General features: G+C 58.1%; 1 protein-coding gene across 1 annotated transcript; it reads left to right on the forward strand.

The window, feature by feature from the left end:
- Nucleotides 1-10,999: 10,999 nt before the first annotated feature.
- Nucleotides 11,000-15,409, forward strand: LOC140000285 (serine/threonine-protein phosphatase 5-like). The gene is made up of 8 exons (XM_072030129.1): nucleotides 11,000-11,376; nucleotides 11,486-11,591; nucleotides 12,221-12,363; nucleotides 13,293-13,362; nucleotides 13,468-13,508; nucleotides 13,621-13,799; nucleotides 14,563-14,644; nucleotides 15,114-15,409. The coding sequence occupies exons 1-8, from the start codon at nucleotides 11,134-11,136 to the stop codon at nucleotides 15,174-15,176; spliced, it is 927 nt and encodes a 308-aa protein (XP_071886230.1). The 5' UTR covers nucleotides 11,000-11,133; the 3' UTR covers nucleotides 15,177-15,409.
- Nucleotides 15,410-16,252: the final 843 nt, after the last annotated feature.

Here is a 16,252-nt window from a genome sequence, read left to right on the forward strand (position 1 = left end):
TGGACCCCCCCCCCTTGGTGCCCCCCCCCAATTTTGTACCCCCCGCCGTCCTACCCGTGCCCGCAGCAGCCGCTCGCGCTCCGCCAGCGCCTCCCGCACCCGACGCTGCATCTCGGCCAGGTGGAGGCAGGCGCTGGGGGGGGGGGAATAAATTGGGGGGGGTCAATTTGGGGGGTTCTGGGGGCATTTGGGGGGCTGGGGGCGCATTTAGGGGGCGGAGGGGACTGGTTCTCACCTGTAGGACTCGGCGTCGAGCCCCCCCGGGGGCAGCTGCAGGGCCAGGATGCCTGCGGGGGTGCGGGGGGGGGCATGTCAGCACCCCCCAGACCGAAACCCCAAAACCGCTGCCGTTGACCCCAAAATCGCCGCTGTTGACCCCAAGGTGGCCGCTGGTGACGCCGGTAGGGCCACCGGGCGCCCCGCGGGCCACTGGGAGCGGAAGACGGGCATGAAGCTGCCGGTGGACGGCGGCCACGCTAAAATGCTAGGTCAGCCGCGGGTTGGGGCTCTGGGGGGGGCACCCCATAGGGTCACATCCCCCCCAAAACCCCCCCGGCCCCATAGAGACACCCCCAGCCCCACAGATCCCACCCCAAACCCTGTAGGTGCTCCCCCAAACCCTACAGGCACCTTCTCCAGATGTTCCCCACAACCTCCCAGCCCCACAAGTACAATGTGTCCGGGCGGCGCCACCCTAAAATGTGTCCGGGCGGCGTCACGCTAAAATGTGCCCTAACCCTAACCCTAACCCTAACCCTGCATTTCCAGGCATGCTCTGGGCACCCAACATGGCCTCCCGGAAGCCTGGTGCCGGAAAACTATATTTACCAGCATTCCTTGGACAGCCGGCACAGCCAATCACGGGCCGAGTTTTCGAGAATTACATTTACCAGCACGCACTGTAACCCTAGCCCTTACCACCTTTACAAAAACGCCTCAAGCCCTAACCCTAAAAATCCTCGAAACCCCTACAGACATAACCCAAAATATTTACCACACTAAACACCTGAAGACCTATGCCTAAAACTCCTAACCCAATAAATTAAGACGTTCAAATCCCAAGCCCACAAAATTAAGACGTTCAAATCCCAAGCCCAAAAAATAGGACTCTCAAAACCTAAACCCAAAAACTAAAACCTAAAAACCCAAAAACCTAAACCCAAAAACGCTCCAAACACTAATCCAAAAAAATAAGACGCTCAAAGCACTAACACAAAATATTAAGACGCTCAAAACCCTAACGCAAAAAATTAAGATGCTCCAAACCCTAACCCAAAAAATTAGGACACTCAAAACCCTAACCCTGGAGAACCTAACCTGAAAAAATAAATAAATAAATAAATAAATAAAAATAAAATTTTAAAACCCTAACCCTAAATAATTGACCAAAAAGAAAACCCTAAGACCCTAACCCTAAAAAACCTTTCAACACTACAACCCATAAACTCTAAAACCCTAACACACTAACCCTGAAAAACTTAAAACCTTAACCCCCAAATCCCTAAAATACTAACCCTTAAAAATCCAAACCTAAACAACTTAAAATCCTAAACATAAACCCTGAGAATACTTACCCTGAAACCCAACCCTAGTGCCCTACCCCTGAAACCTTAAAACAGTGAATCAATCTTTGGAAAATAACATAGGCTCAGGAGAGGATCTCACTACGCTTACCCTGACTCTGACTCTGACCCTGACCCTAACCCTACCCCTACCCCAAACCCTAAGCCTAACCCTCTAACCCTAATCCTAACACTAACCCAAAACCTAACCCTAACCCTAACCCTACCCCTAACCCTAACCCCTAACCATAAACCTAACCCCCTAACCCTAACCCTAAACCCCTAACCATAACCCTAGCCCTAACCCTAACAAACCCTAACCCTAACCCAAAACCCTAAACCTAAACCGAGCCCTAACCCGAACCCTAACCCTAACCCTAACCCTAACCCGCCTAACCCTAACCCTAACCCTAACCCTAACCCTAACCCTAACCCTAACCCTAACCCGAAAAAATAAATAAATAAATAAATAAATAAATAAATAAAAATAAAATTTTAAAACCCTATCCCTAAATAATTGACCAAAAAGAAAACCCTAAGACCCTAACCCTAAAAAACCTTTCAACACTACAACCCATAAACTCTAAAACCCTAACACACTAACCCTGAAAAACTTAAAACCTTAACCCCCAAATCCCTAAAATACTAACCCTTAAAAATCCAAACCTAAACAACTGAAAATCCTAAACATAAACCCTGAGAATACTTACCCTGAAACCCAACCCTAGTGCTCTACCCCTGAAACCTTAAAAGCGTGAATCAATCTTTGGAAAATAACATAGGCTCAGGAGAGGATCTCACTACGCTTACCCTGACTCTGACTCTGACCCTGACCCTAACCCTAACCCTACCCCTAACCCTAACCCTAACCCTAAACCTAACCCTAACCCCGAACCCGAACCCTAACCCCCTAACCATAACCCTAAGCCCTAACCCTAACCCTAATGAACCCTAAGCCTAACCCTAACCCTAACCCTAACCCTAACCCTAACCCTAACCCTAACCCAAAACTAACCCTAAAACTAACCCTAAAACTAACCCTAAAACTAACCCTAACCCTAAAACTAACCCTAAAACTAACCCTAAAACTAACCCTAAAACTAACCCTAACCCTAAAACTTACCCTAACCCTAACCCTAACCCTAACCCTAAAACTTACCCTAAACCTAACCCTAACCCTAACCCTAACCCTAACCCTAACCCTAACCCTAACCTTAAACCTTATCCTAACCCTAACCCTAAACCTAACCCTAACCCTAACCCTAACGCTAAGCGTAACCCTAACCCTAACCCTAACCCTAACCTAACCGTAACACTAACCGTAACCCTAAACCTAAACCTAACCACAACCCTAACCCAATCCTAACACTAACCCTAACCCTAACCCCAAACCTAACCCAACCCTAACCCAAACCCTAACCCTAATCCAACCCTAACCCTAACCCTAACCCTTACCCTAACCCTAAACCGAACCCTAATTCTAGGTTTGGCATTTGCAAAGAATTTCCAAAGAATCCTCTCAGGTCACATTTGCAGACCGCTGTCAACCCCCAGCAACTTCTCTCCTCGCAGGTGATGCTGGACTTTGCTGTCTCCAAAAACTCAGATGTGCGTGAGAGCGCTGTGAAGGTGATTGAGAGGCTGATTACTTTCATCCACTGGTATTTGGTGATCAAGGTAAGGCACAAGGAATTTTCCACCCTTTCCTGCATCCCAGAGCATCTTGCCATGCAAGGGTGCCTGCGAGGCAACCCTCAACGCACGTGAGTGCCTCAGCACTGTGAATTGAGGGTCTTTGTCCCTCCTTTGCCCCTGCTCTTCCCTCCCCAGGCCGTGCTCTCTCAGGGGCTGGCTCTGCCTCCACTAAGCCCTTTGTCTCTCCTCCCTTCCTCAAACAGATCTTAGGGAACTTTGAAAACTATGGCAACGATGAGCCCACAGATTTCAACCTGCGCATCCCCATCCTGGGCAAGCTGCTGGGCCACCTCTTGCTTTTCAGCAGTGGCGATGATTCCATGAGACACTCAGCTTTGGAAAGTCTTCATCGCATGTACACAGTCGTCAGAGAAGGAAGAGGTAAGAAGGTGTGGTGGGTAATGTCCATCTGCACACAGACATCTGCTGGTTTGTCTGCCTGTTCTCCCTGAGTATTGTGAAGGATTGTTTTTGTGCTTGGTGGAGGCTGCCCACGGAATTCTGCCAGGTTCCCTGGCCTCCTCTGCTCCTCACAGCAGCTTCCCGCAGCATTCTGGCTATCGTTTTCCACAGAAGCTAGACGCTCACCTGCCGTCCAGGAGCAGTTCTCTGCTGCTGTCCTTCCCAACCCTCCCCAGATCACCTACCACGCTGTTTTGTGGTGTCCCCCAGTCTAAGCCATCGATCGATGAGCACTTCCCAAACCGCATCTTCCCCGAGGAGTGAACAGCAGAGCCAGCCGTGCATCACCAGGGATGGTGACGCCCTCCAGAATGCTCCCTGACTGTTTGCTCCCTGCCGTCTTAAAGGCAGGTGTCAGGGGGCTTCCTGCACATCCTGACCCCGAGCAGAAGGGGGTCTGTGACACGCTGCTACCCCCACGGCACCCAACGCCATTGCTTCTCCTCCTTCTGCATCATCCCTGAGGTCCCTCTTGCTCCCAGCACTCCTCACCTTGTGCTTTACATCCCTGCCCACCATTCTCCTCGCCGTGGGTCTGAGCCTCCCTCCTCAGACATTCCTAGTGAAAGTGCTTTTCACCATTTGGCAAGCTTGTTGGCAAAGATGCTCTTCCTTACTGACTCTTTGGTGTTTCTCCCTGTTTAGAATGCATATTGAGAGAGGACATGCTATATTATGCAGTGAGACACAAGAAATTGGAGTATGCAAAACTTCCATTTTCTATAACATCAACTCCGTGTGAAATTGCCAAGGTAATGAGCTCTGGCCTTGCTGGGGATCTTGTCCGCAGCATCAGCAGGCATCTCGTGTGAGCAAAGGGGTCCAGAACCGGTGGGGCTGGCACGGCCTCACTCGCCCTGCTGAGAGGGTTCCTCTTGTCTCCAGGCTGGGGCTATGCGAAGGCTGCTCCCCTGTGTCCCGGCAGCAGCTCCAGCCCTCCTGGCCACCAGCAAGCCCTGGTTACCTGCAGGGCCAGCACTCTGGCCCCATATGCCTCATCCTCACCCCTTCCCCCGAGGGTCCTCTCTCCAGAGCTGCCCTTGCTGCTCAGCTAAGCAGCACCCTTGGGACACTCAGTGAGGCATGTCTTCGCTCCTCCTTCTTCCCACAGGGGTTTGGAGGACATCTCTTCCCTGCTGAGAGGCTGGACATTGTCCTCACAGCCCTTGAAGCTTTACAAGACTCCAGCATCCATGACAAGCAGGGGGCCTGCAGCGTGCTGGACGCAGCCTTGGAGGACCCTTTCTACTGGCTGACAGATGTAAGTGGCCTGTGGCCATGGCCCTGCCCTTGAGCTCTTCCAGGCATGGTTCCTCTCTCCTTCCCTGCCTCCCTCCCTGCCTCCCTCGCACATCGGGGTCTCTTGGGCTCCAGAAGCCACCTGAAGCCAGCAGACACCAATGGAAGGGGCCAAAGTTTGAGTGGCAGCTGTGGCAATGGCTGCGGTCTGCTGGCAACACCATTCCCACTTTGTCCCCCAAGGTGCCAACAATCATGGAGTGCATCAGGAGAAACCTGGGCAGCATCCACACGGCATCGGCGCGGCAGTGCCTGGACTCCCTGCTTCTCGAGCTGACCAACATGATGTCCAGGGAAGAAGCCAAGAACTTGCTGCAGTTCTCTCTGCCACGTGACAGGTCCTGGCCTTAACATCCTTGAGGGCTTGTTCCGCGTCGGGAGATGCACCTGGAGACTCTCTGCTTGCCACACCAATGGCAAAGAGCAGGACATCCCCAAGGAGCACAGCCCTCCTTCCCACCAATGTGTTCCAGCCAGCTGTCCAAGGCAGCCCAGAGTCCCCCTGCCCCCAGGGAACACCAGCTCAGCCCCCTCCTGCCTGCCCAGGCTGGGCCCTCAGTGCTCCCCAGGTCACAGGGGCTGCAGGACAGCCTGGGTCCTCTGGGGCTGGCCCAGTTTGTGGCCCTGCGGCTGAGGCAGCCTCACTGACAGAGGATTCTGGGCTTGCAGCACTGACCTGGCCATGTGGGAGGTGATCCTGGCCATGCCAAGGACCTTGGAGAAGATTTTAAACATCATCATGGAAGACTTGCCGCTGCGCAACTGGTGCACCGCAGTCACCGAAGTGGCCCTGCGGCTGAGGCAGCCTCACTGACAGAGGATTCTGGGCTTGCAGCACTGACCTGGCCATGTGGGAGGTGATCCTGGCCATGCCAAGGACCTTGGAGAAGATTTTAAACATCATCATGGAAGACTTGCCGCTGCGCAACTGGTGCACCGCAGTCACCGAAGACACCTGCATCCGTCGCTTGGCTGTGAGTTCCCAGATGAAACCTTGTTCCCAGCAGGGCTACGTGTGCCCCTTCAGGCACACAGGCACAGCCCTGTGCCCATCTACCCCCAAACTGCCAGCTCCCGCAGGACGTACGGACACATGGTCCCTGGGGCCGGCAAGCCCCCGTAGCTCCCCGCGCCTGGTGCCTCTTTGGTGCCAGCTGGCGCTGCCCCATCCCTGCCCAAAGGTGGGAGAAGAAGAGGCTGCAGGGGGCCCTGCCAGGCTCTCACTGCTCTTTCTTGCAGATACTGGCCCAGAATCACATTTTTTTGGAGGACTTTGGTAACCCAGTGCACCTCCAGAGCTACCTGAGGCACCCAAGCCCAGAGATGCGCTTGATGGTTCTGAAAGGGCTCTGCACCGTGTCAGAGAGCCCTAAGAAGGTGAGCGGGCCATCGTCAAGCAAAGCCATGTTGGCAGCCTGGGGCTTTGCTCTTCTGCCCTCCCGTCCCTCCCCGCTGCCACGAAGCAAGGCAGGAGGCTGGTGCTCAGGAACCAGAGCCCTTTGCCCAGGGTGATCTCTCACTGCCTCACGGAAGGGAAATGGTGTCTTTCCTACAGGCAAGGGAAATTCAGGTCTTGCTGCCAGACATCCTGGAGGCCCTGCAGGACACCAACCCAGACATGGTGCTGGAGGCCCTGCTTGTGCTGAGAAACGTGGTGGCTCATGTGGAGAGGTGGAAGTACGGTGGCCTGGCTCTGCAGCTGGCTGAGAAGCTCCTGCCACTCTTTGACCACGTAAGTGTGCTGCGGGAGCCCGAGCTCTCAGCTGGGCCCCCTGTAACGAGGGCTGCCCTTCAGCCCGGCCCTGTGGGCAGCACTCAGGCAGGGCCTTCCCAGTCTCCTCGTCAGCCCAGGCGCTGGGGAGCTCTGCTGGGGCATGGCTGGTGCGGCTGGTGGCGAAAGTGGGGTGGCTGGCGGGCAGCCTGCGATGGCAACCGATTGCGTTGCCCTTCACGGGCACCAGGCCTTGCAGCTGCCCGTGAGCAGCTCCTCTGGGAAGGATCCAGCGCTGAAGCATCTCACAGTGCTGGGAGCTCCCTTCACATCGGCCACGCTAATGCTGAAATTCCTCCTGTCCTCCTCCCTGCCAGGCGTCCAGCCAGGTGCGGGAGCACTCCATCTGCCTCTTCCAAGCCGTGGTGGAGGGTGTGCTGTGGCAAAGGACGAAGAACATGGAGAGAACAGTGCACAGGAGACTTCTCCCACTCTACTTTCATACGAGAGACCAGAGTGAGAGCGTAGCAAAGGTACAGATCTCAGAGCTGAGCAGTTATGTGGGCAAGGGTGTGCTGATGCCACAGGGTTGCTCTGGGGTTCTCTGGCCGGCAGCATGAGCTGCCTCCGATGGTGGCTGTCCCGTGGCCTTGCCTTGGCCACTGAACCCAGTGCACGCTGCCCCCCACCACAGCCTCCCCTAACGCACTGGGAAAGGCTCGCAGCCCTGCCAAGAGGAGGGGACAGAGGGTCTCCTTCCCAAGGCTGTGCTGCTACCTCCCAACCTCTGCTGCTCCGCAGGCCTCTGGGGAAGCTCTTGCCGTGGCTGCAGAGTTTCTGCGACGCAAGGAGCTGAAGCGCTTGGCCCAGACAGAACAGACGTGGAGGATTGGGGAGTGCTTGGTAAGGACCCAACTTGGTTTGCCCCAGCTGGGCAAACGCGCCCGGCCAGAGCCCGCTGCCTGCAGCCGCATCCTCGCTCCCTTCCTGCCAGCACAGAGCCCCAGGGGGCTCTTCTGCAGGCCCCTCTGCCCTCCCTGCCCCCAGGATGCTGGAGGAGACCCTGGAGAGGGTGTGCAAGCCCCGTGACCCTGCGTTCTCTCTCTCTCCAGCTGCAGCAGGACAGAGGCAGAGTAGAAGAATACCTGCAGCAGAGCCAGCCCTACCTGAAGGCCACTCAGACCAACTTGCGACTTGAGGCCGTCAGATTCATTGGTGAGCCCAGCCCCTGGGTCCCTCTTGGGGCAGCCTTTGGCAGCCCCAGGCACTGCCCTGGCAGTGAGGCACAGCCCTGTTGCCCCCAGAGCCCCCCGACTGGGCCCTTGCTCCAGGGTGCAGGAGGGGGCACAGCCTGGCTGGCCAGGCCAGGGGCTGTGCTGCTGGGAGCGTGCTGGGGAGCGGGGCTCTGATGGGATCTCTGTGTCTAGGTCTTGCTGCGCGCTACTGCGAGGACCAGAGCGAGGAGAAGCTGAATGAAATCCTCAGCGGTGAGTGAGGGCAGTGGGGGGTGTGCTAGGGCTGGGGGGACAGCGGCAGAGGCCCCCGTGCCTTGCCCTGCTCCAGGGAAATGCTTCGGGGCGGAGGAGCAATGCAGCCATAGGAACGAGGGAGAGGAGACGGGGTAGCCTGCGGTGTCAGGGAATGGCCTCCCAGCCTGGAGCTGGGCAGTGCCGCTGAAAGGGTTGAGTGTCCCTGAGGAAGAGTCAAGGGAAAGGGCAGTAAGGCTGACAGAAGGTGGGAGCCTGTTGTAGAGCACGCAACCAGGACGAAGAGGGAGATGAGACAGCCTACAAGCAGCTAGGAGCAGGGTCACGATTGCTAGCCCTTGCTCTCATGGGGAAGCACAATAGCGAGAGGAAAGAGTCCAGGAGATTCCTGGAGTGTGTGAATCCTCCCAAGGGATGGAGGCAGGTGGTGAGGGAACCAGCTTGTGAAGGTGCCCCACTTGACCTGTGGTGCGCAGGTGGGGAAGGCCTGGTGGCTGCATTTGGGACACTGCTGAGCAGCAGCTTTCAATGGATTCCTTTGTCCCTCCTGCTCCTCCTGGCCTGGGGAAGAGTCGAGTGGGGCTGGCATGGTCTGCAGGGGATGCCTGGGGATCTCTGCAAGGAGTGGGTTTTCATCTCTGCTCTTCTTTTTTTTGCAGTCCTCCAGCCTTTAGAGAAAGACCCGGAACCCATGGTCCATTCCCTGGCAGTTGAAACCACCGTGATCCTGGCGTCAATGCATAACGCAGTGTCAGGACGGAGATTTCCACTGCCGTGGTGCTGCTGCCGCTAGCCCCGCAGCAGTCCTCAAAAGAGCAATATATATTTTAATAGAACTAGGTTGTTGTCTCGTTATTCCAGCAGCTCCTTCACAGTGACTCGGTGCCATGACGCTGAGCTAACTTGGAGGCCACCAAGGACGTCTTTTCCCTGGGCCCGGTGACTGCATGGCGCCTACTCAACCAGTGAAAGAGTCACAGAACCCTTGCGCTTGGAAAAGGGCCTTCAGCTCAAGTCCAAGTTTCAGCTAACACCACCAGGCCCACCACAAAACCACGGCCCTTAGCGCCAAGTCCACGCATTTCTTTAATAGCTCCAGGCCTGGGACTCCAGCAGTGCCCTGGGCAGCCGGTTCCACCCTTTGCATGAAGAAATTCTCCCTGACATCCCATCCTGTGAGTCCACCTGTGGTAGGTGCGCCCAGGTAGAAGAACTGCTCAGCCTCCTGGCAGAGCTTCGGGAGGAGGTGGGCAGGCTGAGGAGCACCAGGGAGTCGGAGAAGGTTGAACTGTACTCTGCCAGCCCTGGGACAGATGCGTCAGGCAGACACAGCAGAGGAAATGGAGGATCCCCTACCCTCTGGCCATCAGGCAGAAGGAGTGCATCTCAGTGATGAAGGGATGGAAGTTTAGATCTGCTCGGGGCAGCAGGCGAACCCCTCCTTGCCTACCTCACCTTCCTTTCAGGTGCCCTGAAACAACAGACTCTGGAAGTAATGGACACACAAACGATGATGTGCATGAAGGTCCATCCAGGTTGGAGGGGTTTTCTAGGGCAAGTCAGCCTTCCCCAGTATCACGACCACCTCCATCAAGAAGAAGAGAAGGGTTACTGTCATAAGTGACTCCCTTCTGAGCAGAACAGAGGGCCGCATATGCCGGCCTGACCCAACCCATGGAGAATTCTGCTGCCTCCCAGGAGATCAGGGTAAAAGGTGTTTCTGGAAAGCTCACTCGCCCCGTAAGGCCCTCTGAGCATCATCCATTATTGTTCTGTCCCCGGGGTTTTTCGGGGCCCGGTGGCAGTGCCGTCCCCTCTGTGTCCCCCTTCGCGCAGGTGACACCTTGGTGCTGGCCGGGCTGTACGGCCCCGCGGAGGTGCGGGGCTCAAAGGAGAGCCCCGAGAGGGCGACGCTGGAGGTGCTGCTGCGCCCCAAGTTGTGGCTGCCAGGTGGGGGCCGCCTGGGGGGGGGGGGGGCTCGGGAGGGAGATGGGGTCGGGGCCAGGCTCCGAGGGGCGTGGGGGGGGCCGAGGGGGTGGGGTCCGGGAGTGCTCTGAGGGGTCTGGGGGTGCTCACAGGGCTCCTGAGGAACGGGGGGGAAACGGGGGGAGCCCTGAGGGGGGGCTATAGGGGTTTATGGGGCTCCTGAGGTGCTCAGAGGGCTCCGGGGGTGCTCGGAGGGGTTTGGGGATGCTCAGCAGTCTCCTGAGGGGACAGGAAGGTAACAGGGGGAGCCCTGAGGAGGGCTACGGGGGGGCTTAGGGGGCTCTGGGGATGCTCGGAGGGGTTTGGGGGTGCTCAGGGGGATCCTGAGGGGTGGGGGGGTAATGGGGGGAACCCTGAGAGGGTCTTCGGGGGTGTTCAGGGGGCTCTGGGGGTGCTCAGAGAGCTCCGGGGGTGGTCAAAGGGCTCCCGAGGGATGTGGGGGTGCAGGGGGGAGTCCTGAGGAGGGCTCTGAGGGTGCTCAGGGGGCTCCTGAGGGGCAGGGGGTGTAATGGGGGGAGCCCTGAGGAGGGCTTTGGGGACTCTGGGAATGCTCAGAGGGGTCTGGGGGTGCTCAGAGGGCTTCAGGGGTGGTCAAAGAGCTCCCAAGGGATGCGGGAGTGCAGGGGAGAGCCCTAAGGAGGGCTCTGGGGGTGCTCAGAAGGCTCTGGGGGTGCTCAGGGGGCTCCCGACGGGGAGTACCGGGGGGAGGGCCTGAGGAGAGCTCCAGAGGGGAGCCCCCTCCTTGGGGGCTATTTTGTGACACTTTGGGGACACTCTGGGGATAATTTGGGGACAATCTGGAGGCACATTGGGGACACCTTGGGGGCTATTTGGGGACACACCTTGGGAGCTATTTGGGGACACCCTGGGGACAATATGGGGACACTCTGGGGACGCACCTTGCAGGCCCTTGGTGACGTAGTGGACGTCGATGTTGTCACCTGTTGTCACCCTGTGCCCCCCCCTCACCGGCGTGCAGCCCCCACTTGCAAAAGAGGCTGCGCTGGAGGAAGCTGCTGGCCCCCACCAGCTGCCTGATGACGTGCAGCTCCGCCATGCCCTGCGGGGACACGGGGGGGGGGACATGGGGCCACACACACACGGTGTCACCCCACCCCAGAGGGGGGGTCCATGTCCCCCCGCAGGGGTTTCTCCCTCTGAGTCCAACCCCTACGTATCCCCCCCCGGCCGAGGGGACGTGGCGGGGTGGGGTGGGGAAAAGGGGGGAAAAAAAAAAAAAAGGGGGAAAAGTTTTTTGTTTTTTTTTCCTGAACCAGCCGCAGATATTCAACGGGGACTTCGTGGACCGCGGCTCCTTCTCGGTCGAGGTCATCCTCACGCTCTTCGGCTTCAAGCTGCTCTACCCCGATCACTTCCACTTGCTGCGAGGTAACGGGGCCACCACGGGTGCTGGGTGTGATGGGGCAGGTTGTGGGGTTACGTTGAGCAGCCCTGGCTGTGGGGTTTTGTCCCCACATCCTGGGATTGGGTCCCATGCCTGGGGCCACAAGGCTGTGTGCCCCGCTCTTGGCTGCAGCGATGGGTTTTGGGGACTCGTCGCCTGTCCTGGGTTTTGGGGACTCATTCCCTGTCCTTGGTTGTGGGGCTGGGTTTTGGGGACTTGTCCCCTGTCCTGGGTTCTGGGGACTCGTTCCCTGTCCTTGGTTGTGGGGCTGGATTTTGGGGACTTGCCCCTTGTCCTGGGTTTTGGGGCCAGGTTTTGGGGCCTCGTCCCCTGTCCTTGGTTGTAGGGCTGCCACATGTCCCCTGCCGCAGCGCCATGCCCCGTGTCCCTTTTGGGGGACATCCTGGGGCTGCCCCATCCCCAGGATTCCCTGAGCCGATGTCACTGGTGCCTCGTCCTTGCCCCACGTCCCCGTCCTCCACCGAGAGGCCCCGCTCCCCCTGGCTGTGCCCCATCCCACATCCTCAGCGCCTCGCCCCCTGTCCCGGCTGCCCGGCGTGTCCCTAATCCTCGGGGCTGATTTTGGGGGCCCCCCCGCTTCGTGTCCCCCCAGGGAACCACGAGACGGACAACATGAACCAGATTTACGGCTTCGAAGGGGAGGTGAAGGCCAAGTACACGGCGCAGATGTTCGCCCTCTTCAGCGAGGTCTTCGAGTGGCTGCCCCTGGCCCAGTGCATCAACGGCAAAGTGCTGGTGGGTCACCCCGGGGGGGCCGGGGGGGCTGTCCCCAGGTGGGCGGGGGGCATTGGGTGTCCCCGTGTGGGGTCCTGGGGGGGCTGTCCACATTTGGGGCTGGGGGGGCTGTTTCTATGTGGGTCTGGGGTTGTCCCTGTTGGGGTCGGGGTCTGGGGGGGCTGTCCCCATTTGGGGCCCAGGGGTCATCCCCATTTGGGTCTGGGGGGCTGTTCCCGTGTGGGTGGGGGGGCATTGGGTGTCCCCGTGTGGGGTCCTGGGGGGCCTGTCCCCATTTGGGGTGCTGGGGGCTGTTCCTGTGTGGGTGGGGGGGCATTGGGTGTCCCCATGTTGGGTCCTGGGGGGGCTGTCCCCATTTGGGGCCAGGTGGGCTGTTCCCATGTGGGTGGGGGGGCATTGGGTGTCCCTGTGTAGGGTCCTGGGGGGGCTGTCCCCATTTGGGGCTGGGGGGGCTGTTCCTGTGTGGGTCTGGGGTTGTCCCTGTTCGGGTCGGGGTCTGGGGGGGCTGTCCCCGTGTAGGTCCTGGGGGCGTCCCTGTTTGGGTTAGGGTCTGGGGGGGCTGTCCCTGTGTGGGTTGGGGGCCTCCCCTGTGTTGGTCTGGTGTGTCCCAGTTTGGATCTGGGGGGCTGTTCCCGTGTGGGTCTGGGGGATGTCCCTGTAGGGGTCAGGGTCCTGGGGGGTGTCCATATTTGGGTTGTCCCTGTTTGGGTTGGGGGTGTCCCCATGTGGGTCCTGGGGGGCTGTCCCTGTGTGGGGTGGGGGCATCCCAATTTGGGTCTGGGCGCTGTCCCCATTCGGGTCATCCCCGTTTGGATCCAGGGGGCTGTCCCCGTGTGGGCTGGGGGTGTCCCTGTGTGGGTTCGGGGGGGGGGGCTGTCCCCATTTGGGTCTGGGGGTGTCCCTGTGCCCACCTGCCTGCCCCCCCCCAGATCATGCACGGCGGCCTCTTCAGCGAGGACGGCGTCACCCTCGAGAGGAACCGGCAGCCCCCAGACTCAGGTGGGACTCGGGGCTTAGGGGGGGGTGTCCCCTGTATCCCCCCCCCCCCAGCCGCTGTGGGGTTTTTGGGGGGGGGGGGTCCCTAACCCTACACCCCCCCTGCAGGTCCCATGTGCGACCTGCTGTGGTCGGACCCGCAGCCGCAGGTGAGTCGATCCCCACCCTACAACCTCGGGGCTCGGTCCCCCCAAAATAACCCTTGGTTGGGAGGGGGAAGGGGGGCTGTGACGGTGACGCCCCCCCCCCCCCTTTTTCCAGAACGGGCGCTCGGTCAGCAAGAGGGGGGTGAGCTGCCAATTCGGGCCAGACGTCACCAAAAGTTTTTTGGAGCGCAACCGCCTTGACTACATCATCCGGAGCCACGAGGTCAAGCCCGAGGGCTACGAGGTGGCCCACGATGGCAAGTGTGTCACCGTCTTCTCCGCGCCCAACTACTGGTGAGTGGCACTGGGGGGGCTGTGCCACCCCCCCCTCCAGCTCCGGGGGGACCCGCGGAGACCCCCGAGCTCCTCCCGGGATAGCGAGGGGCTGGGTGGCTGAGGGAAAGGCTGCGGGCGTGGAGTCCTTGGTTTTGGGAAGGGTTTTGGCACCGTTTCCCGCAGTTTTGTCCTCAAAAAAAGGGGCTGTTCTCGGCTGGGACTTCTTAATTGGGTTAAAAACCGGATTACGGATGTTGGGACCCCAGATTACGGATGTTGGGACCCCCAGATTACAGATGTTAGGACCCCCAGATTACGGATGTTAGGACCCCCGGATTATGGATGTTAGGACCCCATATTATGGATTTTAGGACCCCCGGATATTGGGTATTAGGACCCCCAGTTATGGGTATTAGGACCCCCGGATTATGGATGTTGGGACCCCATATTATGGATTTTAGGACCTCCAGATTATGGATATTAGGACCGCAGATTATGAATGTTATGAACCCCCGGATTTTGGATATTAGGACCCCTGGATTATGGATATCAGGACCCCTGGATTATGGATATCAGGACCCCTGGATTACGGATATTAGGATTGGGATGGGCTGCCCAGGGGGGTGGCGGAGTCCCCATCCCGTGTCCTCGTGTCCCTATTTTTTGGGGGTTTGGTTGGGTTTCGTGCCCCCCCCCCCCCCCCCAGCACCTCTCGGCCTCGCTGCCCCCCCTCTGCGGGGTCCTCTCGGTGTCCCCCAATTTCTGTGTCCCCCCCCCGCAGTGACCAGATGGGCAATATGGGCTCCTACATCCACCTGCGAGGCGGCGACCTGCGCCCTGACTTCCACCAGTTCACAGCAGTGGTGAGTTTTGGGGGGGGGCCCCAAATCTGAGACCCCCCCCGGTAACCAAAATTCCCCCAAAATCCCCCCGACCCCCTCCAAAATTTCCAGCCCCCCTCTCCCTCCTTTTCCCAGCTTGGGGTGATTTTTTTTTTTTGGGGGGGGGGGGGGGGGATGCTCATGGGGGTCGTAAGCAGGCGGGGGGGGCGATGGGGGCACAGAAGGGTTTGTGGGCATGGGGGGGGCTTTGAGGGGCTGTGGGGGGGTCTAGAGGGAGCTATGGGGGGGGGGTCGGGGGGAATGGGGATCTATGGGGGGGGTTTGGGGGGAGTGGGAGGCTATGGGGGGGGCTTTGGGGGAAGTCGGGGGCTTGGGGGTGACTTTGGGGGGTGCAAAGGAGGGGTGGGATTTGGGGAAGGGGGGGGCAGTTTCAGGGGTGCCCCCCCTGGGCCCCCCAACCCCATTTTTTCTCCTTTTCCCCCCCCCCCAGCCTCACCCCAATGTCAAGCCCATGATGTACGCCAACACCCTGCTGCAGCTGGGCATGATGTGACCCCCCCGCGGCACCCAGGGGTGCCCCCCCTCACCCCCCCCGCCCCCACCGCACCTCCTCCTCCCCCCCCCAGGGCGTTTTTAATATATTGGAAGATTGTATTTATTCCTCCCCTCCCCCCCCCCACCTCCTCCCAGTGCTCCCAGTTTGGGGGCTGCGCTGGGGAGGGGGGGGTGGCACTTGGGGGGGGGGGGCTGCTGGGATCTCCTCCCTCCCCCCCCGGAGGGGGGCTGCTCCCCCTGATAAGCAATGGGGGGGGGGGGCCGTGTCCCCCGGCTGTGTGTGTCCCCCCCCCCCCGCCCCAGGCCGGGCGGTTTTACTGTCTGTAATTAAAGATGTTAAAATAAATAAAGTTATTATTGTAAAGCGGGGGAGGAGCCGCCTCAATTTGGGGGGGGGGCACTGAGGGGGGGAGGGGGCTTCCCAAACATGGGGCAGCTTCTAGATCTTTCTCACAGAAACCACCCCTATGGCCCCCTGCCACCAAAACCTTGCCAATTAAACCCACGACACAGAGAAAATCAACAAATTCCGGTCCCATTGAGATTGGAAATACAAAATTCAATGAAATCTTTATTATTATTATTATTATTATTATTATCATTATCATTATCATTATCATTATCATTATCATTATCATTATCATTATTTAATAATAATAATTATTATTTATTTTTATTATTTTTTATTTATTTATTATCATTATTATTATCATTATCATTATCATTATTATTATTATTAAATTTGGAAACCCAAATTTGGAAGCCCTTTGCTATGGGCTGACTTCACTCACACGGTCAGGAACCAAATCTCAGCTGCTGCATTTTCTGGCCTGTGTGAAGCTGACCCCGAACGTCAGCCCTCAGACACTTGCAAAATGCGTCCAGCAACCCCAGGGAGAACAAAGATGTCCTTTGAAGGGGACCTCCAGGAAGAGCTCTCCTAGAAAAATAAATGACCAAGATCTCTGGAAGAGCAGGATTTTCCTCCAAAACGACGGCCTCTTCTCTGGATCAACGGAGCCAGCTGAAAAAGTGGGGTTAGAAAACCCAGGAAAGGAAGTTTTTTCAGGAGGT

The sequence above is a fragment of the Anas platyrhynchos genome, chromosome 33 (assembly GCF_047663525.1).
Source record: "Anas platyrhynchos isolate ZD024472 breed Pekin duck chromosome 33, IASCAAS_PekinDuck_T2T, whole genome shotgun sequence".
Classification (NCBI taxonomy): Eukaryota; Metazoa; Chordata; class Aves; order Anseriformes; family Anatidae; genus Anas; species Anas platyrhynchos.

What these genes read in the sequence shown, in the direction of transcription:
- LOC140000285 (XM_072030129.1), top strand. Translation starts at nt 11,134, where the DNA reads ATGTTGTCACCTGTTGTCACCCTGTGCCCCCCCCTCACCGGCGTGCAG. An exon ending in GCATCAACGGCAAAGTGCTG is followed by an intron (nt 12,364 to 13,292) that starts GTGGGTCACCCC and finishes GCCCCCCCCCAG; the next exon opens with ATCATGCACGGCGGCCTCTT. An exon ending in TTCTCCGCGCCCAACTACTG is followed by an intron (nt 13,800 to 14,562) that starts GTGAGTGGCACT and finishes CCCCCCCCGCAG; the next exon opens with TGACCAGATGGGCAATATGG.